The 27692-nt window shown below is 37.3% G+C and overlaps 6 protein-coding genes across 6 annotated transcripts; 4 read left to right on the top strand and 2 right to left on the bottom strand.

Annotated features, from left to right (window-relative positions):
* The first annotated feature begins 353 nt into the window (after positions 1-353).
* Positions 354-1398, top strand: LOC141840185 (momilactone A synthase-like). Its single transcript, XM_074728095.1, has 2 exons — positions 354-404; positions 477-1398. Exons 1-2 carry the CDS (start codon positions 391-393, stop codon positions 1252-1254), a joined length of 792 nt encoding a protein of 263 aa, XP_074584196.1. The 5' UTR covers positions 354-390; the 3' UTR covers positions 1255-1398.
* A 1859-nt stretch (positions 1399-3257) lies between these two features.
* On the bottom strand, positions 3258-4702 carry LOC141841374 (uncharacterized). The gene has a single exon (XM_074729539.1). It carries the CDS (start codon positions 4518-4520, stop codon positions 3621-3623), a length of 900 nt encoding a protein of 299 aa, XP_074585640.1. The 5' UTR covers positions 4521-4702; the 3' UTR covers positions 3258-3620.
* Positions 4703-5413: 711 nt separating this feature from the next.
* Positions 5414-13530, top strand: LOC141839507 (metal transporter Nramp3-like). Its single transcript, XM_074727256.1, has 14 exons — positions 5414-5441; positions 5856-5978; positions 6945-7023; positions 7137-7177; positions 7334-7412; positions 7499-7603; positions 8472-8581; positions 9028-9209; positions 9296-9365; positions 9586-9759; positions 10103-10207; positions 11453-11584; positions 12480-12575; positions 12829-13530. The coding sequence occupies exons 2-14, from the start codon at positions 5856-5858 to the stop codon at positions 13138-13140; spliced, it is 1608 nt and encodes a 535-aa protein (XP_074583357.1). The 5' UTR covers positions 5414-5441; the 3' UTR covers positions 13141-13530.
* A 1804-nt stretch (positions 13531-15334) lies between these two features.
* LOC141841724 (uncharacterized) lies at positions 15335-17045 on the top strand. Its single transcript, XM_074729914.1, has 2 exons — positions 15335-15594; positions 16056-17045. The coding sequence occupies exons 1-2, from the start codon at positions 15400-15402 to the stop codon at positions 16569-16571; spliced, it is 711 nt and encodes a 236-aa protein (XP_074586015.1). The 5' UTR covers positions 15335-15399; the 3' UTR covers positions 16572-17045.
* A 554-nt stretch (positions 17046-17599) lies between these two features.
* LOC141837694 (uncharacterized) lies at positions 17600-18896 on the bottom strand. Its single transcript, XM_074725063.1, has 3 exons — positions 18661-18896; positions 18130-18206; positions 17600-17962 (listed from the first exon to the last, which is right to left on the bottom strand). The coding sequence occupies exons 1-3, from the start codon at positions 18809-18811 to the stop codon at positions 17645-17647; spliced, it is 546 nt and encodes a 181-aa protein (XP_074581164.1). The 5' UTR covers positions 18812-18896; the 3' UTR covers positions 17600-17644.
* A 2364-nt stretch (positions 18897-21260) lies between these two features.
* On the top strand, positions 21261-26741 carry LOC141837950 (glyceraldehyde-3-phosphate dehydrogenase GAPCP2, chloroplastic-like). The gene is made up of 14 exons (XM_074725323.1): positions 21261-21519; positions 21676-21764; positions 21863-21930; positions 22000-22038; positions 22936-23036; positions 23425-23537; positions 24344-24443; positions 24535-24681; positions 24914-24974; positions 25090-25187; positions 25259-25401; positions 26082-26165; positions 26247-26336; positions 26428-26741. The coding sequence occupies exons 1-14, from the start codon at positions 21427-21429 to the stop codon at positions 26486-26488; spliced, it is 1287 nt and encodes a 428-aa protein (XP_074581424.1). The 5' UTR covers positions 21261-21426; the 3' UTR covers positions 26489-26741.
* The last annotated feature ends 951 nt before the right edge of the window (positions 26742-27692 follow it).

The following is a 27692-nucleotide window of genomic DNA, read 5'->3' as shown; positions in this document are numbered from 1 at the left end:
GTTACAAGAGAGAATACAAGTAGTAGATGGTTGAGCAATATAATATCTTTATCTTTGAATTTTACCTTTGAATTTTACGAATAAACTTCTAACTAGTACTTTTCACAATGTGAAATCCATGACATATATTTCGGGAGCAATGACTTTCTTTTGTTCAAGATATTTAGATGATGACATTTGGACGCGACGCAGCACATGAACTGAGCTTTCATTCACCACCGATCGATCAAGACTTTGCACATTGATACAGCCATGAATTTCATATTTTACCCTTAATCAGTCGTTAAGGTCTGCAACTGCGTGCTATAAATAGGCAACGAAACATTAGTACCTCGATTTAGTTAGAGATCCATAGGAAGTTCCTCTGCTAGCTTCATATATCCATCTTCCATGGAGATCAAAAGGTCTTAATTTCTTTGATTTGTTTTTGTTGCTTTGTTAATTAGAGTTCATTGGTTAATTAATTCATTCCCCAGGCTCGAAGGCAAGGTCGCCGTCATCACCGGCGGCGCTAGCGGCATCGGCGAGGCCGCCGTCAAGCTGTTCGTCCGCCACGGCGCTCGTGTCATCGTCGCCGACGTCCAAGACGAAAAGGGGGAGGCGCTCTGCGCCAGCCTGGGTCCCGAGGGCGCCGCTTCCTATGTCCACTGCGACGTCCGGCTCGAGGCCGACGTGAAGCGCGCCGTCGATACCGCCGTTTCTGTCCACGGCAAGCTCGACGTCATGTTCAACAACGCCGGCATCAGCGACCCCGCCGGCAACAGCTTCCTCGGCGAGGGCGACCTGGCCGCGGCGTTCGATCGGGTGATGGCCGTCAATGTGCTGGGCGCGCTGCTGGGCACGAAGCACGCGTCGCGAGCCATGATAGCGGCGCCCGGGGGCGGCGGGAGCATCATAACGACGACGAGCGTGGCCTCGGTGATGGGCGGGCTGGCGCCGCCAGTGTACACGTGCTCGAAGCACGCGCTGTTGGGGTTGACGCGGAGCGCTGCGGCGGAGCTGGGGAAGCATGGGGTTCGGGTCAACTGCGTGTCGCCAGCCCTGGTGGCCACGCCGCAGGCGGTGTCGCACACGCAGGCGAGCAAGGAGGAGCTGGAGGCGATGGGGGAGGCGATCTCCACCCTCAAGGGCGTCAAGCTGAAGGCGGAGGACATCGCGGAGGCGGCGCTCTTCTTAGCCAGCGACGAGTCCAGATTCGTCAGCGGCCACAACCTCATCGTCGACGGCGCCTGCACCGCTACCAAAATATTCTAATTAAATCCAATTAGTTACTACCGTTATATCATATATTATTGGCATGCATGGTTGAATTAGTATTTGATCAAATAAAATAATATAACTGCACTGTCGCAGCAGTTATAATTTTAAATAAATAATCATGTTTCATGGCTATCGATCAGAACTGCCGGCGTTGTTGTTGTAGTTTTTTTTTTTTTGCTTAAATTAAAATAGTAATGTGTGTGACTTTGAAACGCAGGTCAACGTTCAATTACAGTCAACTATTTACTTTCCGTATGGATTAATACGTGTGTAATTCTCATTGGTCTTTTTCTGTTCTACGGATTACTAATTCATCAATTTTCGTAATTGATTAAATACTTTTCCACTATTTGCTTCGGTGGATCGATCGACTTGGGAAAAGACTAATTAGTCCAGTCTGAGTCGAGGTTTGAAAAAGTCACGCGAGGAAAAGTCAAGTCACGCGAGGAAAAGTCTAGTCACGCGGCGGGAAATTTCACATTTGGGTGCTGATAATCAACAAGAAAAGCAAACGGAACATAGCTTCACAAGTAACAATAATTGCCCGTGTAATTGCCTCACGGGCTTGCTCGCATGGTTAGCGCAGGGTAGTTGCTACCATAAGGCTTTGAGTTCGATTCCTACGTGAATTAAAAGTCTTCCCTTGCGCTAGCCATGATGAGAAAAAGGTCAAAATGATCGTCCGTGATTTACTCCCTCTGGATACTTATGGGGCCGGGACCAAGGAGCCGCTAAGGTGGCGGTTCCACCTTTTTGCTACCACAAGTAACAATAATTGCCGCAAATTTTTTTAATAATTAAAATTTAAAATTCATGCAGTATAATATGTGCCTTTTGAATAATTAATGATATTAAAATCCTTCAAAAAAAATTATATATATATATATATATATATATATATATATATATATATATATATACCCTTCAAAGAAAAAATATATATATATATATATATATATATATATATATATATATATATATATATATATATATATATATATATATATATATATATATATATATATATATATATATATATATATATATATATATATATATATATATATATATATATATATATATATATATATATATATATATATATATATATATATATATATATATATATATATATATATATATATATATATATATATATATATATATATATATATATATATATATATATATATATATATATATATATATATATATATATATATATATATATATATATATATATATATATATATATATATATATATATATATATATATATATATATATATATATATATATATATATATATATATATATATATATATATATATATATATATATATATATATATATATATATATATATATATATATATATATATATATATATATATATATATATATATATATATATATATATATATATATATATATATATATATATATATATATATATATATATATATATATATATATATATATATATATATATATATATATATATATATATATATATATATATATATATATATATATATATATATATATATATATATATACCCTTCAAAAGAAAAGGCAGATTTCTCATCCTTTTGCCTAGCATTAAAGAAGCAGCCTTGTCCCCGGGTCATGATGCTGCAGTAGGACATTCAGATTGTCTTTGAGGTACCTACGATTCGATTCCCAACTACAGCGTATTTGTAGAAATTTTTCTTCAAATGGGAGTCGCAATCAAAGGATGCTGAGCATCTGTATTGGCCGCTGCGTGCGCTTCCTGATTTACCCTGATAGCCGGTGGAAAATTTTTGTAGGACCGGACCGGTCACTCAGGGATTGAGTCAATGCGACTAACTGAGATTAAATTAAAAAAAAAAAGAAGCAGCCTTACTTGAATCTTCCTGGACAATCTCTTTGCTAAAGATCATGATGAACTAGTAAAAAAGAAGACTCATTGAACTAGTAAAAGGCTGAATGAGAACATTGTCAGACATCCTCTTATTTTTCCTTTATTTCAAACAGGAACATGTTACATGGGACAGGCCACTTGATGATTTGCAAGGACCACAAAAACAGACATAAAGGCTGGCTTTAATTGCTTGTGCAGCCATCTTTTCTTGGTCTTATCTCTCCAAAATTCAAATGGCTTGATCTCTATCTAATTTCCTAACTTCATCCTTGTGTTTTAAGTTAAGATATCCCAAGTTGGAATGGATTGAGCCAAAGCCTCGCCTTCACTTTGAAGTCTGTAATTTCGCAAAGGTAGAACATGACCAGAGAATTAAGTCCATTCCTGCAGTAGAACTCTGCAAATTTTCCACTTTTGTTGGCAATTTAATTAAGATCATATTAACCATGAGCCTTTCACTGGCTCTTGGAGACTTGGATCGATAGAGTGAAGGGGGGCGGCGCCGCCGTCGCTGGCGCCTCCTCCGGCCACCAGCACGCCCGCTCGCTCTCCGGTGAGCTTCTCGCTCGGAAAAGGAACGTGGTGCCTCCGCCGCCGCCGGACGACTCGCGGAACCACCAGTCGTGGACGTCCCAGAGCACGTCGACGACCGCCGACCCGTCGTCGATGGTGATCGCCTGATTCCCCCGGAAGTTCCACCCCACGTTCGGCACGTGGATCGCCCTCTTCCGGTCGACGGATACGCACAGCTCTCCGTTCTTGGCATCGCGCTCGCCCCTGCACACCACCGACACGTCGTGCTCCCGGCCGCCGTCGCGGAACCGGGCCTTGGTCGAGTAGTGCACCGCCGCCGAGGCCGGGACCACCACTCGTTCGCACCGGCCGTACATCGAGAAGGGGGCCATCGGAAACTTGTCGACGTAATCTTTCCCCTTGTCGCCCAACAAGAGGACGAGCTCGGCGTCTGCCGCCACGCTGAGGTAGAAGTCCTTAGTGGGCTCCGACGAGGAACCTGGCCCGTACTTGGCGGCGGAGATATCCCAGTGGAGAAGAAACATGGAGTCCCCGGAGAAGAAGGAGCGGCTCCCCTTCTTCCACAGAATCTGCGTATTGCACCCGGCGTGCCTGAAGGGGGTGGCGGAGGAGGGCTCGTCGTCGACGACGACGACGACGGAGGTATCGTCGCCGTTGTTCCTCTGCCATGTCACCATGATGAGCACCTCCTTCTTCTTGGTGGACAGACTAGTCACGTAGAAGCAAGTGACAGTATTCTTAACCGCCCGCCGTCTGCCGCCTCCGCCGACGATGGCGGCGGCGTCGTGGGCGCCAAAGCAACCGGCGGTGAAGTCTATCATTGTCAAGCTAGAAAACACGGTTGGAAAATTTAGCTCAAGTTATCGATCTGCTGGAACATTGCCTGATTTTCTGGGCGGAAGGAAACTTGGAAAGGGCCAATTAAAAAAAAAGCGTGAAAAGATGGAAAAGATGATGATTAAAGTGGTTCACCTTTGGGATTGCTATGGACATAAATAAGGATTTGGCGAGGAAATGGAAAGTTTTTCTTGAAAACTTATCAAAATCAAAGACTTGTTCTTTAATTTGATTCAATTGCAAGTTCAACTGCCAATGAAAAGAACGTGTTAATTGAATTGGTGTTGGTGGAACGAGCGTCGCTCTCGAACAGTTTAATATTTATGATTACGGACGTTTTAAAGTTGAGTCAACGTCTTCTTTTTATTATTATTCTCAATTTAGTTATCTGATTGAGTTGAATCGTGTCAGTTTAGTTCTGCAATTCTTGTTTGCTAAGCAAGAAAAACTACTGTCAAAATAGTTTTTCTGTACCCGCACTGGTTCTGAGCATGCGGAAGCAACTATGAAAATAAAAAATAATTAAAAAAATTAATAAAAGATTTAAAAATAATAAAAATCGAATCCGACAAAATAAACTATCATCTTATCCGAATCAAATTCGTTCACTGTTGTGAAAGAGTGACAGCTCTGGCGAAACGCGTAAAAGAATTATCTAATCTCCATTTTTCGTATTTAAAATCACTTTTTCCCCCAATATTTTTATATATTTTTCATTTCATGCGCTGGTTCGGCTCGATTGAACTACAACGGACCGGATCGCAACCCACCTCAAAAAACCCGGTTCGTTTTACTCGGAGTCCTATTAGAGTGAGTTATAGAGCTGAGCAGAGTCGGTTGATAGCGGCGTTTCTGCTCTCCCGGCCGCCGCCTTCAACCTCACGCCTTCGCCTCGAGACCCTAAGGTTTGATTTATTCGTATTCCTTTTTTCTTGATTCCAACCGCGCTTCCAAGTTGTTTATTTTATTCTGCTTTTTGTTTGGCATCGTCGTCGAATGCTATTCGGTTCTGCTCATGGTACATTTCTTGGAACCGATTGGTGTTCCCCTTTGTTTTCCAAACTAGCTTGTAAATTCCTTTGCGTTGCTTAAAGGAATGGCGTCCCATCTGAGGATTGTGTTGGATTTGTTTTTGTGCTGGTTTATTACATTTATATGGAGTGGCACTCGATTCGTTATTCTGTGACCTACGCCATTCTTTTGAGAAAGTTGTCGAAACTAATCTGATGGAAGTTATTCTTTGAATTGGATCGGGTGCTTTACTATATATTGATGCATTGTCGATTAGTATTCTCAAAGGATCGGTTGTATCGTCACAGATGGAGATCAGTAGCTCCCGACCATCACAATTTATCACGAGCAATGGAAATGGTGGTATTTTTCATGGTAATGGGTTACCTCTCATCGAGAGTGTTGAGACGGGTCAGATCATTGTCCCTGAGGTATAACTTTACTTTGGGAGATTATCTCAATCATTTTGTTCAAATACCCATTCATCATTTGAGTATTTTAGTTTCAGAGTTTTTCTGTTCAAAACACCAAACCGATCCTAAATCTTGGTAAAAGTAGTACTGTGTTACACTAGACTCGACAGCCAAATTATATTTAAAAAGTGTTTACCCCCTGATCATTGATCTTATCCTTATTTAAATAAGATAATACTAGTAATATAACCTTCCATAGTGTTCAACAAAGACATAGATCCATGTACCCAACCCCAATAGTTGGGACTTATATTGGTTGTTGATGTTGTTGTGTAGTTTTGGGGAGTTTTAGTTGATATCAGTAAGGTTGGGTAATGATAACTTTTAATAAGTTCATTGCATATTGCAATATCACCTTTCATCAAGTCACCATCATTAAGAATGCAATGGATTAGAGATAGATGTGGTTGGTTCTATCCAATAGATATATTCGAAAAAAAGAGATTATATGTGGTCAAGTACAGTATGATTTGGACTTCAATCAGATTTTAAAAAATACTGCAGTATACGTGTATAATATTATTATGTTAACTTCACAATTTTAATTGGAGTTTTTTTATAAAAAAAATTCAGACAACAGTATGATTGGATTATGTAATCAATTCATCGACCATATCTGACTTAAAGCTGATGAAATTTCAGATCCAATGCAGACATTTGAGCATATAATATTGACTTTGATTTTCTTCTTATTTCTTTTAAACTGTGACATGACTAATTGCCAATTGGATATGTTGCACCAAATTGAAGAGATTATGTTTTATCAACAAGATGTATCTTTCAAGTAGAAAGGTCATGGTTCTAGCATATTACCCTTAACGGAAACCTTCACAAAATAGTGATCTGCTAATAAAATTTTTTCTTCTTTTTGATCAAACCATGTGCATGTATGAGTGGTGTAATTTCTGCACGGTTGTTTTCTAGAGAAAAAGTTGGAAGTCTTTGTTTGCATATGTGGGCCCAGGATTCCTTGTTTCTATTGCTTATATTGATCCTGGAAACTGTAAGTTATTTTGGTTTTGTTTCTTATTATTTCACATATATTATTTGTATTCCATCATATTCCAGGATGAAATTTCTGCAGCTAACAATCGTTTCATGTTTTGTGGTATACAGTTGAGACAGATTTACAGTCAGGTGCACAGTTCAAGTATGAGGTGGAAAATTTTCCTCAGCTGATATAGTTTATTTCTATTTTTATTGCATTCAAGGTCCTATTTTTCAATGATTAGTAACATTGTTAATTCAACTTAAGCCATTTGCATCTGAAAATTATTGTGTTAGATAGTAAGTATTTTGTTTCTATTGTCCAGTTACTTTGGATCATACTTTTGGCTTCCTGTTCTGCCTTGGTCATTCAGTCACTTGCAGCCAAGCTAGGAGTTGTGACAGGTCTGTTATCTTATAGAGAGGCACAAATTTCCTTGTTGCCCATGCTTCAATATCTCTCAAATTTCAAAAGAAATCTCCACCTACAGGGAAGCATTTAGCTGAGCATTGTCGAGCTGAATACACAAGGGTTCCTAACTTTATCCTTTGGATTCTGGCTGAACTTGCAGTTGTTGCATGTGATATTCCTGAAGGTATTAACACTTCTAGCCTAATTCTCTTTTTTTACTTCACATGCCATGAAACAAATATTTTTATAGATGACCTTAATAAAAAAATTTCAAATTTCATGTGGCTAATCTAGCAAGCTTTTAAAGAACTAACCTTTCAAATGTATAGCCTAAATTTTAGTTTGTTAAAATTTACTACTATCAAAGGTTCATTTTTGTATGCATAATAGAAGGGACTTTGTGTATTTGCTTTATTACAAAGCAATATTCAGTATTTTGTACAATGGTTGAGATTCCCACATAGTGAAGTGCTTTTTCTGTTGCATGTAACTCATATTTATCATCCAACCATTATTTTTCTTGGCAATTTCCTCAGTTTTATTAGTGGTGCTAAGTGTTCCATGGTGCCAAAGTCCTATATTGTCTAGGGAACTAGGTGTGATATTTATTCCTAAAATGATTATAAGTACTTTGAGCGGAATATAAACACTAAAACAAAATAATTGTCACTCCACATGGGTAATGATGACAACAATGCCATAATGGACCATTTAACTTGGGTGCACATCCATAGACCTGATTTGGATGAAGTTTGTAGATTGTCCAATCAAGCCAAAATTTTGATTGTTTGTAAATTTCTATGATATATTAAGTCTGCACATTTCATATGAGATGTGATTCTAAATATTAGAACATATGGAATGAGAGTAGCCTAATTGATCTGCAATGCAGACTTATGAATGGTGATACAGGCTTTGAGTTAGGCAAAACGCTTCCCCACTAGCCCAGTTCCAAATCTGAGGCACTTGCCTAAGTCACACCTTTGATAAGCCAACTTCATTTGAAGGCCTCACTGATGCCTGTATGCTCTTGCTTTCCGTGTTCTTTGCAGTTATTGGAACAGCTTTTGCTTTGAATATGCTCTTCAAGATACCTGTATGGTGTGGTGTTCTTATCACGGGGCTGAGTACTTTGCTGCTGCTATATTTACAACAGTATGGGGTAAGATGACTTTCACAGTTGCACTAGTATTTTTTGACAGCGGTTTTATTCATAAGCCTAATTTTATGATCAGTGGGTTTTCTACTATTCCTCGACTACAATGGACTGTCCTACTTTATGTACATGTGCATATTTCTTAAATATTATATTCAGATTTTTTTTTATAGAAAACCCCCCTCAATTTATATATCAAAAACCTCAAATTGATGGTTTATAGTTAATTAGTGTTATCATTTTGATTTGACGAAAGATTATATATCAGAATTTGTCTGGTTGCCACCAAGTTTATTTTCAATAAGAAGCAGCTACCAATGAAGCCGAACTGAAATTTGGTCCATCATTGCAGAATAAAATTAGCAGGATACCTACATTACAAATGAACATGACTTTCCCTTGAACTTGGTCCTTCACACTTTTATTCAATGTATCTCTAAAACATCTCGCAGGTGAGGAAACTAGAATTACTTATTGCCTTTCTGGCACTTACAATGGCTGGTTGTTTCTTTGCTGAACTGACTTATGCAAAGCCAAAGTCTTCAGAAATTTTTAAGGGACTTTTTGTTCCCCAGCTTAAAGGAAATGGTGCCACAGGTCTTGCTATCTCACTACTTGGTGCAATGGTGATGCCGTAAGCTTCTCTTTCTCCAAACAACAGGGTTTTATCTTATATTATATGCCTGGTACAACTTTGAGGTCATCATATGTGATATGCAGACACAACCTTTTCCTTCATTCAGCATTGGTACTCTCCAGGAAAATACCACGCTCAGTTCGTGGAGTCAAGGTGAATACTATCTTTGTTTCCTATCCATTATTCTTCTATTTCCTACAAGGCTACAACCATTCTTTTAGTTTCATATGCTGTACAAGTTGCAGGAAGATAAATTCATTTGCAAGTTAGAAAATCTGGAAACATATATGTAGAAATTGCCATTATAGCTATCTTATATATTTATCAAAATTCTCAACTGTCATCAATCACTTATCATGTCTTCCTTCTACAGGAGGCATGCAGGTTTTACAACATCGAAAGTGCATTTGCTCTTGCAGTGGCATTTCTTATTAATGTATCTATTATTTCTGTAAGCGGCTCTGTTTGTAGCTCTAAAGATCTAAATCCTGAAGATCAGGAAAGCTGCAATGACCTTGACCTCAATAAAGCATCATTTCTCTTGAAGGTATACATGACTAACACTGTTTTGGAATGTATACTGGGCACCAGTTCTTTGTTATCACGTGCATTAAGATGCAATTCTATAATTTTGATATAACAAGAATACTGTAAGAGCACCTTTAAACTCAAAATGGGACATTATTTCTTTTCCAGTCTTCTCACCAAAAGTGAGGTTCAATCAACTGCAATGTGAGTTATGTATAAACTGATAACTTACTTGAATCGGAATATCTCAAGCTTGAATGATCACTTATTTTTGTCTGCTTCATGTTAGAGCTGATTCTTCATTCATGTTAACTTTGATTTTATAAGATAAGCTGACTACACATTTATTTTTTCTCATCAAGAATGTTCTTGGAAACTGGAGTTCCAAGCTATTTGCAGTAGCTTTACTGGCATCTGGTCAGAGTTCTACTATAACAGGAACATATGCTGGACAGTATGTCATGCAGGTGATCACTCTCTTATCATTTATCTTTTTGAAAAAAAAATACTCTCAGTTTGGTTTTCATTGAAATGATGAAAAAAATTCTCAAGTATTTTTGTTGAATTTCTTTACTACTACTTTCATGAATAGTTCCGTCTCCGAGCACATAACTTATTGGTATTTTTAAAATTTTTACTTAAAGCAATGCATGATTATATCGTGATGATATAAAAAAAAAATTTATATAACAGATGACTTGTAAGCACAATGCCAAACCATTTTTCTGTCTCATGAATTACTTATAGTTAATTAATTTTGCAAGTTCAAGCTGTTGCCAAGGATGACTGACCTAATGCTAATTTCAAGATAAAGCTCATACAGAGAAGATGGCTGCAGTGGGAGAAATATGAAAGATATGGAAAAGATAAATAAACAAATAAGTATGCATTGCAATTTGCTATTCCAAAAGAGAGAAATTTTGTTGAGTCAAGTAAAAAGTGAGGAAGGCAGCATGTTTTTGATACTCGTATTAAAGTAGTCACTACTAGTACACTGCTAAAATTAAAGCATACAGTTGCACAGTCGATGCTGCTTCAAATATATCATCTGATTTTCAGTTTCTTCAGGAAATTTGCAGCTTTGTGTCTATCTTTGATGGTCAGCCTGCAAAACCAGAGATTGGTGTAATTACATCCATTGAGAAATTGATAATGGGTCCCACCTATCATTTCTAAAAAATGATGTCATTTCTTTTGCGCATGGTCCTAGAACATAAGATGGATAATATTTTCTTGAATTCTAACTGCCTTGGCTCGTCTCAAATATACTGATACGTTGAGACATAGGTAAATCACAGCAGATGGAAATACAGTACCATCCCAGCCTTGTGTAGTTGCACATTTGAAACAGATGCTTAGACATCTCTCTCTGAACCCTGCAAAAAACACAGTTAATGTTTGTCATTGCCATTCCAATTCCTGCCAACCTGTCTTAAGTATTCCTGCCAATCTGTCTTAAGTAGGAAAGCCGCCTATCCTTATATATATATAGTAGATAGCAGAAAGAAATACTTAGAGGCATATGGTTGCTGATAACTGAAAGCATCCAAGGGAGCAAACATTCTGCTTTTGCTGCTGTAGAAACTTTGCATATTGATATGAAAATTTGAAAAGTCTCCAAATTTTTAGTTGGTGCTTTCCATATGCAAATGAATCATAGCTATGTACTTGATTTATATTAGTATTAAATGGAATTCGTTTTCCTTCTCCAGGGATTTCTTGATCTGCGGATCCCACCATGGATACGGAACCTTTTGACCCGATCCTTAGCAATTGTGCCTAGTCTGATAGTTGCTTTAATTGGTGGATCTGCAGCAGCTGGAAAATTGATTATCATCTCTTCGGTATATGAACTACTATCTTTTCCATAATGATCATCCCACTAAAATATATAGTTGGTAAAACCAAAGTGCTGCTAAGTTGAAACCAAAGAATGGTGAGATAGCATATTAATAGTGACTAGACGAATTCAACAGAATCTATTTCTGCAACTACAGAATCTCTTTCTTGAATTAAATGCCATGCATTAATTTATGAGGAATATGGTATGGTTTATGTGTTTCTGATGATAATAGGAGTATAATAACATCAAAATTATTTATTCATTTAATATTAATAGAGTTTTTTTCCCCTCTCATTGCCTTCTGTTCTAATTCTACCCTTTTGACAAGTGATTGATTGTTTACAATTATCATTCACTCTTAGGAAAAACCTTGAAAACCTTGAATTCTCATAGACATGAAATCTGGAAACGGAAATAAGGATCTTAAGGTGCTACCAAATTATGTTGTAGTTGTATTGTACTTACTGTCAAATTATATTGGGGGTGTTACTAAATTTTATTATAGGTGTTACTAAATTATGTTATAAGCGCTATTAAATTATGTTATAGGTGCTACCAAAATTATATGCTAGCTATTACCATGTTGTATTATAAGTGCTACTAAATTGTATTATAGGTGGCACCAAATTGTATTACAAGTGCAACTAAATTTTAGTATAGGCGCTACTAAATTATATTATAAGTGCAACTAAATTGTATCTAGGTGCTGCCAAACTGTAATTTAGGTGCTACAAAATTATTAAGGGAAAAAATAGTGACTTAATATTCATACACAAATCCACTTTAACATTCTTATGCAAACAAAGAGGCACCCTTTTGTATGATCCCGTGTGAAAGGGTGCCTTCATGCCTGTTCTATCCTTTTGATTATATTCTAATCAACCTATGTTTTGCAGATGGTTTTATCATTTGAGCTTCCTTTTGCTTTAATCCCACTTCTGAAGTTCACCAGCAGTAAGACCAAGATGGGTTCATATTCCAATTCTATTGGGGTAAGTTTTCAGCACATTCATTACCGTCACAAGATATGAACCAAGATGGTGATTGTAGTTCCAGTAAATCACTGTCTAGCTATATTTTAACTAGTTTTTGTAGATTCAAAGACCAAAAAAGAAAGAAAAAAAACTTCATCCGTTTTTATGAGGCATTTCAAAAATATTTATGCATAGAAAAACAAGTAACTGGTTTGCTTTTTTATTCAGTTTCAATAAACGTCATATTTATTTATTTTTGCTGTTGCTGCAGGTGGCATCACTCACATGGTTAATAAGCTCACTGATTGTAATCATCAATACCTACTATCTCGTCACTGGTTTTGTTAATTTGCTTTTGCACAGTGGGTTGCAAACAGCCTCCATTGTATTTGCTGGAGTTTTCGGGTTCTCTGCCATGCTCATTTACATAGCTGCGATATTGTATTTGGTGTTTAGGAGAAACAGGAACTCAACCCAACCATTGTTACAAGACGATGCTAACAGTTCCATGTACGATTTACCGCGAGAGGATATTGCAAATATGCAACTTCCACAGAAAAGATCCACGCAGGATCTGGACTAGTTAACTTCCTGCTGTTTCCGGCCAAGCAAAGTCGCTTCAACATTCTTGAACGTAGTTGTTTGGTATTTTTGCTTTCATTACTGCAGTTCTTAGCCCTAGATGCGAAAGAAAACAGCAAACTAACACAAGGGAGGAATTATGTCTTAAGTTTGTCTGCTTCATTTTATGAAGTGATAGTGTCAAGCTCGTTTCAAGCCTCAACCTATGATAGTAGTAGGCTTGAAAACTTTAACAGTATTTTATACGCATGGAAAAAAAAACTAGAGGGTTTCACTTTGTAATACTTGGTGCTACTCTAGAAATTGGAACATCCTGATGACCACAGACCTTATGAAGAAGGACAAACATGGCTCAAATCTAATATTATGTCAAGTAAAAAAGTATATTTATCAATCCAATTTCAGTTTGATAAATAAGAATGATTTTGTTTTCGATTGATTTCAGTTTCAATGTTGGATAATGGTAAATACTGACGAAGCCAGCAGATATGCTTGTTCAAACTGAGTATAGGCCACAGTATGGTACGAGATGTTGAAAGTATGGTTATTCATAACTATTGTTCCTTAACAAAAAGAAGCCTCCTGATTCTCATGATCCTCAATAGATTTTATTGCGCCGTTAAAGAAACTAGAGCCTGGAACATCAACGTCCTAAAACGGTTAAAATTGATTTTTTTTTTTGTCTTTTAGAAATAATTATTTTTTTGTCGTACTAATTGACAACCCATTTGATGAATTTTTGTGGTACTAATTGGTCAATTAAATCGTCTAGCTCTATTCGTTGAGTTTAATTGATCATCCTACCCACTCATGTTAGATCAACCTATTTGACTTTCTCAATTTGATAGGAGCAACCTGATTTGTTTGACTTGATCGACCTCTTCGACTTGCTTGCTCAAATTGGGGCATTGGACTTGTTCGATCTAATCTATTTAATTGGATCACTTTCCCAATTTAGCTGATCTATATGACATGACTAAGATGCTCGACAAGTAAGTTGATTAATACGATCGACACGCATGGTCCAACCAACACGATAAATGCATTCTAACCTAACTGCCCCCACTAGGCTTATCTGTTGCAATTAGTTAAATAAATTTATTTATTGTTGATAATCCAAGTATCAAATTTTTACCCTCCGCAATTAGTTAAACAAACTTACCTAATTATGATTATGCATGGTGGTTCATTTAGCCCGTCTAACTCTTGAAACTCAATTAATCAATCTGAATTGACTTACATTAACCACCCACCCCAATCCACTTGCCTTTCACAATTAATGCCCCCTACCCATTTAAACATTCATTTCAAAGTTTATTATATATATATATATATATAATATTTGATGGGCGAAATAAATTAATATCCTTTGAAAAGAAAATTAAGAGTGCAGATAAATCTAATAATATAAAAATATTAGTATTTAAATTCAAAGTTTGAAAAATACGTGTGATATTTGAATTCAATTTAAAAACTAAAAAATATAAATAATTTTAACTTAAATTCTATTCGAAATAAATTTTGAACACGAGTTCTATTTTAATTATTTGAACTTTGATGAGAGCATAATGAAATTATAATTTAAAATAATTTAAATTTTAAATTTGTTCAAGTTATTTAAATTATAATTAAAAAATTATAAAAAATAATTAAAATTTGATTGACGAATAATTTATAAATAATTAAATAAAATATTATAAATTTAAATTTATTTAAAAAAATTATTGAATATATTTGAGTTTATTAGAATTTGATAATTTTAAATATGAATTAAATATTTTTTTTAATCCTCTCGAAAAGCTCACGTGCATTTTGCACCCCTAAATATAACACCACTTAAAATATGAACTAAATACACAGATTAATACTAATACTACTAATAATAATAAACTCCACCCATCACAAATTCGCCCCGCAATAATAACTATTTACTAAAAATATACATGTCTGCCATTCTTTTTCCCTTTTTCTATCCTGTCCCGCCGAAGACGGACCAGGGGTAATTTTTAAGTTGAGAGAAACTCCACGGACCAAATTGGAATCTCGTCAAACAATTATCACCCACTCTCCGTCCCAATTTGTCAAAATTACAGGCAAAAGTGGACTATTTTTCAAAAATGTCCATAAAGTTTTTATGGAGCGGTATATATGATTTTGCCTCACGCCCTTCTATTCATCTCCTCTGTCCGCTTGCTATCGCCTGCAGAGTGCAGCCTTTGTGGTTTCTGGAGAAAGGAATCGTACGGTTGAGGCGGTGGAGATGGTGGCGGAGGTGAGCTCCTTGTCTCGAATGGTGGATACCTACAAGGAGGAAGGAGAGGGGAAGACGGAGCTCGTCACTCTCGACTTGCTCGGTGGCTGCGGCGACAGTGATGCTGCCACCGCCGTTGCCGCAGCTGAAGTGAATCTTGAGCTCCAGATCCGGGCCTCCGACGACATGCGCCTCGCTGCGTCGGTACGCTTCGTTGCCCATACCTTAATCCACTCCGCTTTCTTTCTTTCTCTTGAGCTTCTCGTGGGCTTCCGAAGAATTGGATGTTTCGGTTTCGTGAGAATATGTAGTTTAAGGGCATAAATTTCCTTCCTTTCTCCCCAAATTTGCCTGGGGACTGATCGATGATCTTGTTCATCAATTCTTCGCGACAATCCTCTCCGATTTGTTGCAATACCACGAATTCATTCATCTCGTACGAATTCCCTGTCGATGAATCACCAAGTATTTCGTTTAGAGTTGTTCATACCAATGCATATTTTTATACTCGTGATCCTTCGATTTCCGTTCTATACTCAGATCTCTCGTTCTTCCAGGAATTCCCAACCGCCGTACATTGTTTGAAGTTAAATCATCATTTTTTTTGGTAAGAGATCTTTCTTTCCAGAATTTCAAATAATTTTTGTTTAATTCCATGGTCGCAGTCGGCGATGCTGTCCCGTCAACCGACGAAGCCCAGTCCGGCGTCTCCTCACCTCCACGACCTCAATCTCTCGCCGCCGTGGCTCTCCGCCTCATTCCTCAGCCGAAAGCCCCCTCTGGCGGCCGCCGCCGCAGCGTACCACAGTGTCTGCACGCTGGAAAAGGTCAAATCCGCGCTGGCGAGGGAGTCGCGCCTGGCCGCCGACGGCCGGGCCCCAGTAGTACTCCCAGGGTCCGCCTCCCCACCCTCCCCCTCCCGGTCCTCCTCGTCCTCAGCCCCCGCCACCACCATCACCACCAGCTCCTCATCCGCCAAGCGGCGGCTGAACGAACCCGATGAAACAGACGGCGAGCAGGCGATGGCGGTGGCGGCGTGCCCAGAGTGCCTCCTCTACGTGCTCATCTGCAAGGTGGAGCCGCGGTGCCCGAGGTGCGCGGCGCACGTGCCGGTCAATGGCACCAACAAGAAGCCCCGCATCGACCTCAACTTCTCCTTCCAAACCGGAAGCAACGAATGATCTCAACCCGAATTCCTCAAATTTTGCCATGGATCGACGAAGAAGAGCTAGCAACAAGGGAAACCACCTCCTGTAGCTTCCTTTTGCGGTCTCACTGTAAAATACGTCAGCGTGTCAATTGATGCCGGAAAACTCGCCGATAAATACGCACCCACACCAACTTTGGCATCGTTTAACCACCATTTCCGGGAGTGATTAATCTCGCCTCTCGCAGGCGATTTGCATGCAACTTCTTGCAGGTGCCACAGTGCGTGATTTTGTTGTATGCGACGTACATCGGTGCATGCAGCATGCAGAGAGAGAGCGTCCTCGCTGGGAAGGTTCAGGATAACAGTCTTAATGGTGGCTGACGGTAAAGAAGTGCTCAAGGGAAGGGGTTGATGTAGAAATGAGGTAATATTCCCGAGGACTACGGATTTTGAAGAGAAGAGTCCGTTTACTGTTTCACTCCATTAATCACGTGCATGGGCGCGCGCGGTCAAAAGCCCTGGCGTCGTCGTCGTCCTCCGTCGCTCATCATTCATGGCGTCGGCTTTCTCTCTGCGTGTGCTGCGTATGTGTGTATGCGGCTCGCTCCGCATTAATGGTTTGCTGCGTCACGTTCCCCATCGATCATTAATGTGGCGTGTCGATATGGAGCATTCAATGCGATGGCTGTGGCCGCCTCGTCGATACATCCATAGGCGCTGGAGCAGCATTCAATGCCCGCTTTTGTTTTGTTCCCACGCGTGAACCACTTCACGCGACCGCATCGCTCGGACTGCCCCGCGATCGCTGCTGGTGAGTTCGCCAGGACAGGACACACAGAAGCGCGTCCAATTAAGATGGCAGCTGTACCATTTCTCCCTCCTTTTATGGTGGGACATGTCAATCAGGCCCACACTAGTTTTATTTATACAATCCATAGAGAATGGTCTTATTTATTAATCCAGTTAAAATATAAATCAGCCAACAGAAGTTTCCGTTCCAAAATTTATCTGGATGAGCTCATAATATATAAGATCATCAGAAGGATTTTGGGACAGAAAATTTTGTATGATATAAGAGCCGTAATATATAAGTTAATTAATTAATTAAGAGCTGCATGGTAATGAGATGGTCAACTCCAGACTCAAGTACTGGTGCTTCTTCTTCGATGCTACTTCGTCGTTCGATGTTGCAATTGTATTACCTAAACTCCAACGCTGACCAAGGGTGTTGACATTTGAAATGGCGGCGGGGATCGTGTTCCTTTCTGCCCGACGACGACCTCGAAGAGCCACCTCGAAGGATGGCCTGCAAAAGGTTTGAGGAGGCTCTGGAGCTGTGTGAGCGAGAGCGACCAGTTCGTGCCAAGGATCTTCTTGTGGTTGCTGATGGATGTTGTGAAGGCTCATCCAACTTCTGTACATCTGTTAGTAATTGAAAGACTTCCTTTTTAGTTTCTAAATGTAGATATTGCCTAATTAATTATCAGTAACTCCAAAAAAAAAAAAAAATCTAAGAGTAAGCATAAGAATGATAATTAAGGTGAATGTTTTATCTTTCTTTGTGAATCATAGAATTCCTGTAATGGTACCTGTAGATGGCTTTTAACATGAGATATGCTTATTCCATTTACACCCATCGTTTCCAAAATTCTCTTTGGCGTTGCTCCTGCAAAGAGAAGAACAAGTGTATGTATAAATATCTCACAGTAATTAAACTCGATCGTAAAGAATAATGCAGAAAAGAGAAAGAAAATAAAAAACAGTAAGAAGACTGATTCCCTTCTTCCAGGTTTTTCCGCGTATTAATTCAACACCAGATCATGAGGTTGACTCTTCCACGCGAAGTGTTAATCATATTGAAGAGCCAAAAAAACGACTGAACGTGAAAGTCCTACACACAATTAAAGAGTTTTGACTTCTTCATTTCACATTTCCTTTCCATTTCTTATTCACGTAACGTTACTGTTTCATCCCCGGCCGGCTCCCCTTTGGCAATCGACAGAAAAGCAAAACTACTAAAAGAAGCTTATCGATCGAAATTCACTATCATATCCGATCGAGACAGACAATCTCGTTTTCTTATGATTTCAGAGAAGACTAGCTAAACGGCAAGAACTTACTGGTTTCGCCTCCGAGCAAGTCGACTGCTGCAACGAAGCGATGATGCAGCTCCTCCGTCCATCGCATCCTCGGAGCATCAGATTTTTTGTACTGTCTCACCCTTCTTCTTTCCATCAATGTCCTCTGCATCTTCATCAAATCCTCTTCCATCTCCTTCTTCTTCTTCTTCAAAAGAGTATGATCACTTGGGAAGGATGGAGATTGAGAAGGCTCATTCCTATATATTTCTGCATGGTCCGAGTTAGTTAGCGTAGAGAGAGAGAGAGAGAGAGAGAGAGAGAGAGAGAGAGAAAGAGGGGAAGGCATGTATGTGGTTAGAGAAAAGCGTAGTAATATAGAGGAAAAAATATAATTAATAAGCTTCTCGATCGACCTTAGATTTTAGGTTTGAACAATTCTTTTTTAACGATTCGATATTCAAACAAATGAGTATTCGGTCCTTAATTAATACTTATATAATATACCATCTTTAAAAACTAAATATAAACATGGAAAACAAATTAACTGAATTAAATTATAATAATATCATTTTCAATCATATTTTATTGCGTTCCTTAGGAGTGAGTATTTCACCTTTATGAATTATTTGTCCAAATTCAACTTTAATTAAGTTCTTTAAAAATGGCAAAATGATTTCAGTCGGACTTCCACAAGAGTGCAAGATTAATTGTGAGATGTTGACAAAACAAACCCCACCAAATACTCAAATATGACTTTAGCAAAATCATTAATTCCTCCTTTCCGATCAATTTCCTTGGCATTTCCATGTCATTCATTTAGAGATGAAGGTACACGCTTTTTAAATGATTTGAGTCCATTTTGTTGGCTATGTATAGAATTAATAGTTGACCTTTAGTTTTCTTGCCTTTTCAGCGCCTTCGTTGGAATTTATTCACTTATTAATCGCATCAAACAAATTTGTCAATGAGACATTTAACCATATAGTTGAATAAGTCAAGAGATACGAATTAACTTGCATGAAGAAAATGTATGCGGATCGTACCTGCATGATATTGACAATTACAATAAATATGAATAAATTTGCAAAGAGGAAATTTGGCAACATGTTGCAAATATGAATAAATTTAGCTCAATCCAGCGAGCCTAGTAATTTTTAAATTAATATATTAAATTTAAATTTAAAAAATTACATAATCTAGTCTAATTTAAAATAGATATTGAATTTTTTTATGATATTTGAACTATATAAAAGGATATTAATATATAAATATATACGTGTATGTATTATATATTATTTTTGTAATTTAATTCAGGCCACTTGAAGATCCTTGAACATGTCCTATAAGTTCAAATGAATTAATATTTGGTGTGATATAGATTTAATTAGGTTGATTTAGTGGTATTTTGATCAATTTGACTTAGTTTTTAACCTGTTATTTGAAATAAAAAGATCATAATAAACTTTCGATAAAAATTATGTTTTAGTTCGAGTGAGAATAACATTTCTCTTTTGCATGCCTATGGAGTTTTGAAAAATCTAAACATCTCAGAAATAAATATAGAGGTAGGAATTTGTTGAATGAGTACACTCCTTCGTATACGTCAAGAGTCCATTGATGAAAAAGGGGCAAAGGAAATATTGAATCCAATTCTTATAGTGATAGATATAAGCGCAATTAAAATTCTCGAGGAGTTATACATTTGTGTATTGATAAAATCATTTATAATTACTATTTCTTGAAGTTTGATATATATCCTCTCATATGAACTATATAGTCAAGCGAAATCGTAAATCAGAATAGAAGAGGTTGCCCCTTTGGTCAATTGGGAGTTTATTAGGTGGGCATTGCTTTGGATTTGGATTAATACAATACAAATCAAAATCGATTTGAGTGAGTTTTGGTTGATTTAATTCAGTTGTTAGGGTTGTAAGTGTATAACTTTAATTAAAATCCTTAACCCTCCTCCCCTCTTACTTATGTCTTTTATAAACCCTTTTTACTTACCATCCCTACCTTTTCTCATGCTATTTTGCCTTTCTCTACTAACATACTTGTACTATTTTCTACTTGATAAAATTCGAGTTGTTGAATAGATAATGTGCCATAACTTTTCCTCTTATAATATTTAGAGGTAATAAAAGTTTGGAATATCTATTTATAGGATTATATGATCTACCATTTTTTGGCATATTTAAATTTATTGAAAGTGAAAATTGTGATGAATATTCATTAATTTTCAATTTCTCCACTCTCCATTGTATTCAAATCTGAGTCAGTATCACTTTCACCACGTGCGCCTATTTTGCACCGGTAAAGTACTCCGCTGGAGCACCTTAAACGTCGTCCATCCGCGTCATTCCATTCGTCGTCAACTGCGACAGTTGGCATGCCTAGTGCGGTACCCACTCGGTGTCTCGCGGCCGCATTCGGCGAGTTGCTTTCCTCCCACGGATCGGGTAAGGGTTCGTTCGGGTATCGAATTCATTAATTTAAGTTCTTTTCGAAGTACAGTGAAATGATGAGTCCAGGAATATTCGCATATTCTTATTTGCGGGTTCGATTCCATTAGGATCCGATAAGCTATTCGAAGAGTCCGTGCTGAGCCGAGGTGGTAGGTGTTCCGTTTGAAGGCATAAAAAGGGCGCCGCTCGAACCGGCGGAGGGGAATAGACGAAGAAGTCTCGAGTCGTCGCCGACGGGTCGCTGCTTTTGTTGCCTCCGTTTCTCCGTCGCTCGCCGGCAGATTAGGGTTTCTCCCTAAAGGTAAGAAAAGAGAAGAGGTGAAAGAGGACAATCTCTGCGATGGCCTTCTCGTCTCTTCTCAGATCTGCGACTCCGGCGCTTGGTGGATCTCACGATCGCTTCACCGGAACTCCTAGAAAATCTTCCTTCAAGGTCCGATCCTGGAATTCCTCCATCGCCCTGTCCCCGTTTTTTTTGTTCGTTTTCTTTTCTTTGGTTTTTGAAAAATTATAATGACCAGTTCATAATTTTCGTTTTCTCGTTGTGTTTTTCTTCTGATTACTGATACTTGGCTTCACATTCTCCCAGGTATCTTGTATTCGGAATTCTAAATCGACAGACAGCATTTCAAGTATTTTCGGCTCTTCACTTCCTTCGGGGGAGGTGTGCTCGTTAAAGTAAGTTCCGCTCCCGATTTACAGTCCTCCTGTAGTAATTTGAGTTTTTTTTTGTTCCCTTCAAAAAGAGTGTAAGAGGGATTTTCTCACGCTTTCAGGAGATCTGGTGCAAGAAGAAACCAGCCTATCGAGGCCACAGCAACTGAGGCCCCTCCTTGCGTTAAAAGTAAGTTTTGTCTCTGTTGTTAAAGAGATTTGTATTTTTGTTTATATACTTATGCCATTTTATTTTTAGGTTCTTCGAGTGGTGGCAGGACAAAAGTTGGCATCAATGGTTAGTTCAGTTAAGCTTTAGTTCTTTAGGTGTCATTTTCTTGATCTCCATACGGCTTAAAGTGATCAAATTTTGAATTCCTGTATCTGAGACAGAATTTATTTTCATTATAAAAATATGAAGACTGGATATAGCAAGCTAATTTAACTCACATTTGTCATCTTCTCTGAGATTCCAATAAGTTTATTGACAAAACTATTTACCCGATAGTGGGTTTAAGGAATGATCAGTGTAGGTTCAATTTCTTTTATTACCCGTGGGTAATATGAGCAAACTGTGATGCCATGCTCCTACAAAAGAGAATGATTTCTGTGGAGTGGACATTTCCAAGGATGATACTGCATTGCATGCTTGTTAGTGGATGGATGGGCAGCGAGCATAAAACAATTCCTTATTGGGCTGATACGAGTACACATCTTTTAAAACAAGGAACTTATTAACATTATGATGTATGCTTATTAAGAATATAGAAGCATGTATTGGTTCCTTTCCTAATACCCCAAACTTAAAATAGTAATCACATGTTAGTCTGGTGCCAGTCTGCTCACACATGAAGCTGCTAGTTTGCTTATAAATGTGTAGCTCAGCCCTTGGAATAGCTTAGGTTTTCATGTGAGCAATCCTTCCTAACTTAAATCTGTCATTAATGCACTACAGAATTTTTGAATGGGCAAGTAGTCACTAATAAATGATTCTTACGAAATAATTAATTCACATTCCTGCGACAACATCAAATAGACATGCATCTTGTGTATTCTAGCAGCAATATTTGACTAGATAACTTTGATCCTTGGATCTTGAGTTTGAGTTTCCTTACTGAACCTTCTTTTGATCTATTTTGAAGTATTGCTGCAATTAGTCTCTATCGCATTGATCATCTGAAGTGTATTTTGTTAGGCTTTGGGCGCATTGGAAGACTTGTGTTGCGTATTGCCACTACCAGAGATGATATTGAAGTAGTAGCTGTAAATGATCCATTCATTGACGCTAAGTATATGGTAAGAACTGTTAGCAATATTTATGGAAAACCCACAGAAGTAACAATTATGCTCAGAAAAATGCATCTACATTTGATCAGCCCTCAACATGAATCCATCCAAAACTTCATTTTCATCTGTTACAAAAAAATAATGTAGAAGAAGAATGAAAAAAAAAAGATCATTTTGGAAGCCATTCTTATTTTTTACATGTTTTCCAAAGTGTAATGTTTATCTTTTAGTCTCCCTCATGCCAAGATTTACATTAGCCTAGCTAAGTATATTTAAAACTATATCTGAAAGTCAATCTGAGCAGAAGCTTCTTTCATCTATCAGTACTAACATGCATATTTATTATACATATTTTAGTATGTATGGATTATTAATTAATAGAGTGATTTTTTTTCAGGCATATATGTTTAAGTATGATTCAACACATGGCATATTCAAGGGAACAATTAAGGTTGTGGATACTTCCACCTTAGAGATCAATGGGAAAACAATTGCAGTTACAAACAAAAGGTATTGCATTTGTTATTTCTGAGATTGGTCTGTATAAAATGTTGTCATGGTTTTGTATTCTCTTAAACATTTTCTTCCTGTTACTTTCTCGTATTATATAGTTAGATTATGGGAATTAATTTGTCTTTTGTTTAACAAATATTTTCTGTTAAAATTTCTAATACAAGTTAGTAAAACTGTGAAATGACTGATAAGGTTGCATTTTGCAAACCAATACGAGTGGGATGCATGTTTATAGCTAACTGAAACCTGAATTACCTATAAATGACAGAATAAGGAACGGTAATGTGATAATAACATTTAGGATTTTGGAGGTGGGCCAGGTGGCACGGTGTAAATTTTGAGGCAGAAGCTTGACTCCTTGACAACATTCTAAAATGTAGAGTAAAACAACAAAAGAGATGTGCATTTTATCAGAGGTTTATTCTTTCTGTTAACAAGCTTGGCATACATCTGTTCTGCTGGACAATTCACCTAGTTGGAAATAGCTATATTTGATCTTAATTCAGCTTAACTTCTTTGACTACTTTCTGCTTAAATCCACTCTACACTAGAGAGCTTTAGTTTTTATGTGCAACATTATTAACTTATACAAATTTTCTTTGTCAGGAAGGACATTGTTTTGATTTTAGGACTTGAAACTTGAAAGTAGTTGCAGGCGATTTGATGCTGTAATTGCATGCATAGGCTAATGCATATAAAATGATTAAGGAGAAATTTAATCAAAACAGTTGGTGTTTTGTTGATTTCCTTCTAATGAGTAGTGTAACCTGAAGTCAGCATTGACCAAATATTTTTTGTCCCAGAGATCCTGCTGAAATTCCATGGGCTGATTTTGGTGCCCAATTTGTTGTTGAATCTTCTGGTGTGTTTACAACAATGGATAAAGCATCAGCTCATCTGAAGGTCTGCCTGATTCTGTTTTTTCCACACTGAACTTCATTATAAAGCATTCTGTATCCAAATTTAACCTTCTCCTGGTTGTTTTCTCTTTTAGGCTGGTGCCAATAAAGTAGTTATATCAGCTCCATCTGCTGATGCTCCTATGTTTGTTATTGGAGTGAATGAAAAGAATTACACGCCAAACATGGATATTGTTTCTAATGCAAGCTGCACAACGAACTGTCTTGCTCCACTTGCCAAGGTATGCTTATTCTCGTAAACTGGGGTCATTTACTCTTTTTCCTACTTCATGAAAAACTGGGCCATGTCTTTATAACAAAATAAGTTTTAAAGCTAATGTTAACTGCTATGCAATTTGTAAAGCTTTGATAATTGTCTTTTGTTGATATGTGATTCCTCTATGAATTCTATAATGTGATGTATGTTTGTTATTCTCTTGATAAATCAGTTCCATCCATTTTCACTTTTTACAGGTGGTACACGAGGAGTTTGGCATTGTGGAAGGCCTTATGACGACTGTTCATGCAACCACAGGTTTTTTTCTCTTCAGCCACTGAATGATCATAATTATCAGAATATGCTTCATAATTTTTTCAGAATGAAACACATTTTATTCTACTTATTTATGCCTTCCCTCTCTATTTGGCAGCAACACAGAAGACGGTCGATGGCCCTTCAAATAAAGACTGGCGAGGGGGGCGTGGTGCTGGCCAAAATATCATCCCTAGCTCAACTGGTGCAGCAAAGGTGTGATTGAAAGTTTGTTGCAACATTGTTTTCTAACATTCATGTTGAATAATTTCCATCTTCATGTTAAGGCTGTTGGAAAAGTGCTTCCTGAGCTAAATGGGAGGTTGACTGGGATGGCTTTTAGAGTTCCCACACCTAATGTTTCTGTCGTGGATTTAACTTGCCGGCTTCAGAAAAGTGCTTCATACGAGGATGTGAAGGCAGCAATTAAGTAAGTGATTGCTAGAATCAGATAATTTTCTGTCATTGTCTTTGCTGTTTGTTGTAGTACAGTTACTTATTAAATGCCATGGTTTAATTAAAATGCAGATCTGATTACATTTGAAATCCTGCAAATGGCTTAGTTTTTTATCAGCACTGTATTTTTCATAGATATCATGAGCTTTTTCCAGCTGTTTTACATGTTATATACTCTGGTTCTATCTGACCAACTTAGGTTATTAACTAGAACATCGAGTGTTAGTCTTTCTTTAACTGTGAACCTCCACTGGTGGACAAGGGCCTAATAAGGGTTATTAACTAGAAATGTGCTCGTTTGTAGAGAAAATTGCTCTCAGTGTCCTGATATTCAGATAGAATACAATGGAAACTAGTTGCTGGTGTTTGATTTTTTTTTTTTCCTAAATGTTGGCTATTATTTTATCTGCTCCTATTAAAGAATTATGTTTAGTGGGATGGGAGCATTTATCGTATGTAGTCAGCAAACTATACATTCCTTAACCAGCTTGAGCATTGTCTAAATTGGTTCTCTGAAAACTAATATTGAGCACACGTTTTATATAAGAACAAGGTTGTTTGTTTTCAGTTGTCTATATTTTAATGTATCTATTTTTCTTTATCATCCTCTTTTCTGCAATCGGATGGACATGCTGATATTTGAGAATGTTTCAGATATGCATCAGAAGGTCCACTTAAAGGCATACTGGGATACACAGATGAGGATGTAGTTTCTAATGATTTTGTAGGTGATTCAAGGTAAAAAAAAAAGTTTGTTTCAGGGTGTTCTAGACTTGCCAATCACTACGGATGATATAAATACCATTTATTTTTTCCCAGGTCAAGTATTTTTGATGCCAAGGCCGGCATTGGACTAAGTGCGTCTTTTATGAAACTCGTTTCATGGTATGACAACGAGTGGGGCTACAGGTTAGGACTATGACACTCCGTACCTTAAATTTATAGTCCGGGTTAATCTCGACAATTCACAACAGAAACCTAAATCTGCTGTTTTTTTTAGCAACCGAGTGCTGGACCTGATAGAGCATATGGCCCTGGTGAATGCAAAAGCAAATTACTAAAATGTGCTCTCCAACCAGGACGTATAGAGATGCTGCTGCTATCTGACAGCTTGGTCTCTTTGGAATGGTGTTGTTTTAAGCTCCAATTTTAATTGGATGCTGCATTTCATTTCCCCCCCATAATTTAAAATAAGAGTTAGGATGAATTCAATTTTATACAATATATGTGGACTAAGCACCCCATTTATTTGTGTTGATGTTAAATGCTCAAATATATTCTTTCTGATGGTTCAATTTACTTCTCCTTGTTTAAGTATTCTTAAAATATTAGTTGCTATGTTTAAACAAAACTTTTGATATCAGCAAATTCAGCGATCGAATTGTTTACTCAAATAATGCAATCTAGTTGTTTTGTTGGAGCCTTCAGATTTTCACGTGATCAATTTTCAGGATTCTTGGTGTTGTATTCTTAGATTGATCTAAATCATTAAGGTGGGACTGATCTTTCAATGCGTTTTAGCCAGATTCTTCCACATTTTGGACTATATGAACCTTTAGGCTGCTCGATCTTGTGGAGCTTATTAAGGCAATGCTGATGTGCTCTATCAAATTGCACGTAACTGATAATGCTATTGATGAGATTCGAACAACAAAGCTAGCAGAATGATGAAGAGGAAGAAGGCTGATGGTTTCATGACGATTCATGAATAAAACGTTAGACAACAAAACTAGCAGAATGATGAAGAGGAAAAGGCTGAATAATTTCTAATATTTTTCAACGTATTAGAAACTCGTATGTAATCTACTTCTAGTTTCTACTAATGATAGCTAACTCATTTATGGGCAAGTCTTTGACATTTTCCTTTCTAAGAAAGATATTATAATATTTTGTCTTTACAAACAATTAAATTTATAAATACTATGGTTTTAATTGAAAGGAATTTCAATTTCGGTCGTACTAAAGTATGATCTAATTAATGACCCCTAAAAAGTATGGTTAAACATTTCTAATTTCATTTTTGTAAGCTAATTGATATTCTAGAATATGTTACTGCAAAATGCCCACGCCTACTAAATAATAAATTACAAACACATTATTATTCTGGTTAAGTAATGTGGAGGAGAGGTAGGAACAGTTTTAAAAATTGTGGAGGACATCTTAATGATTATGAAAATCTCTGAGACTTTTCGAAAGGAACATAAATTGTTTGGGTTGAAATGATTTTTTTAAAAAACATTAATAGACCTTTTGAAATTTGAATCA

This window comes from Curcuma longa, chromosome 11 (genome assembly GCF_044706935.1).
Source record: "Curcuma longa cultivar G26 ecotype Majalengka, Jawa Barat chromosome 11, ITB_CL_G26_1.1, whole genome shotgun sequence".
NCBI lineage: Eukaryota > Viridiplantae > Streptophyta > Magnoliopsida > Zingiberales > Zingiberaceae > Curcuma > Curcuma longa.
The sequence above is the reverse complement of the archived record's forward strand: the minus strand, read 5'-3'. Positions and strand labels throughout refer to the sequence as shown.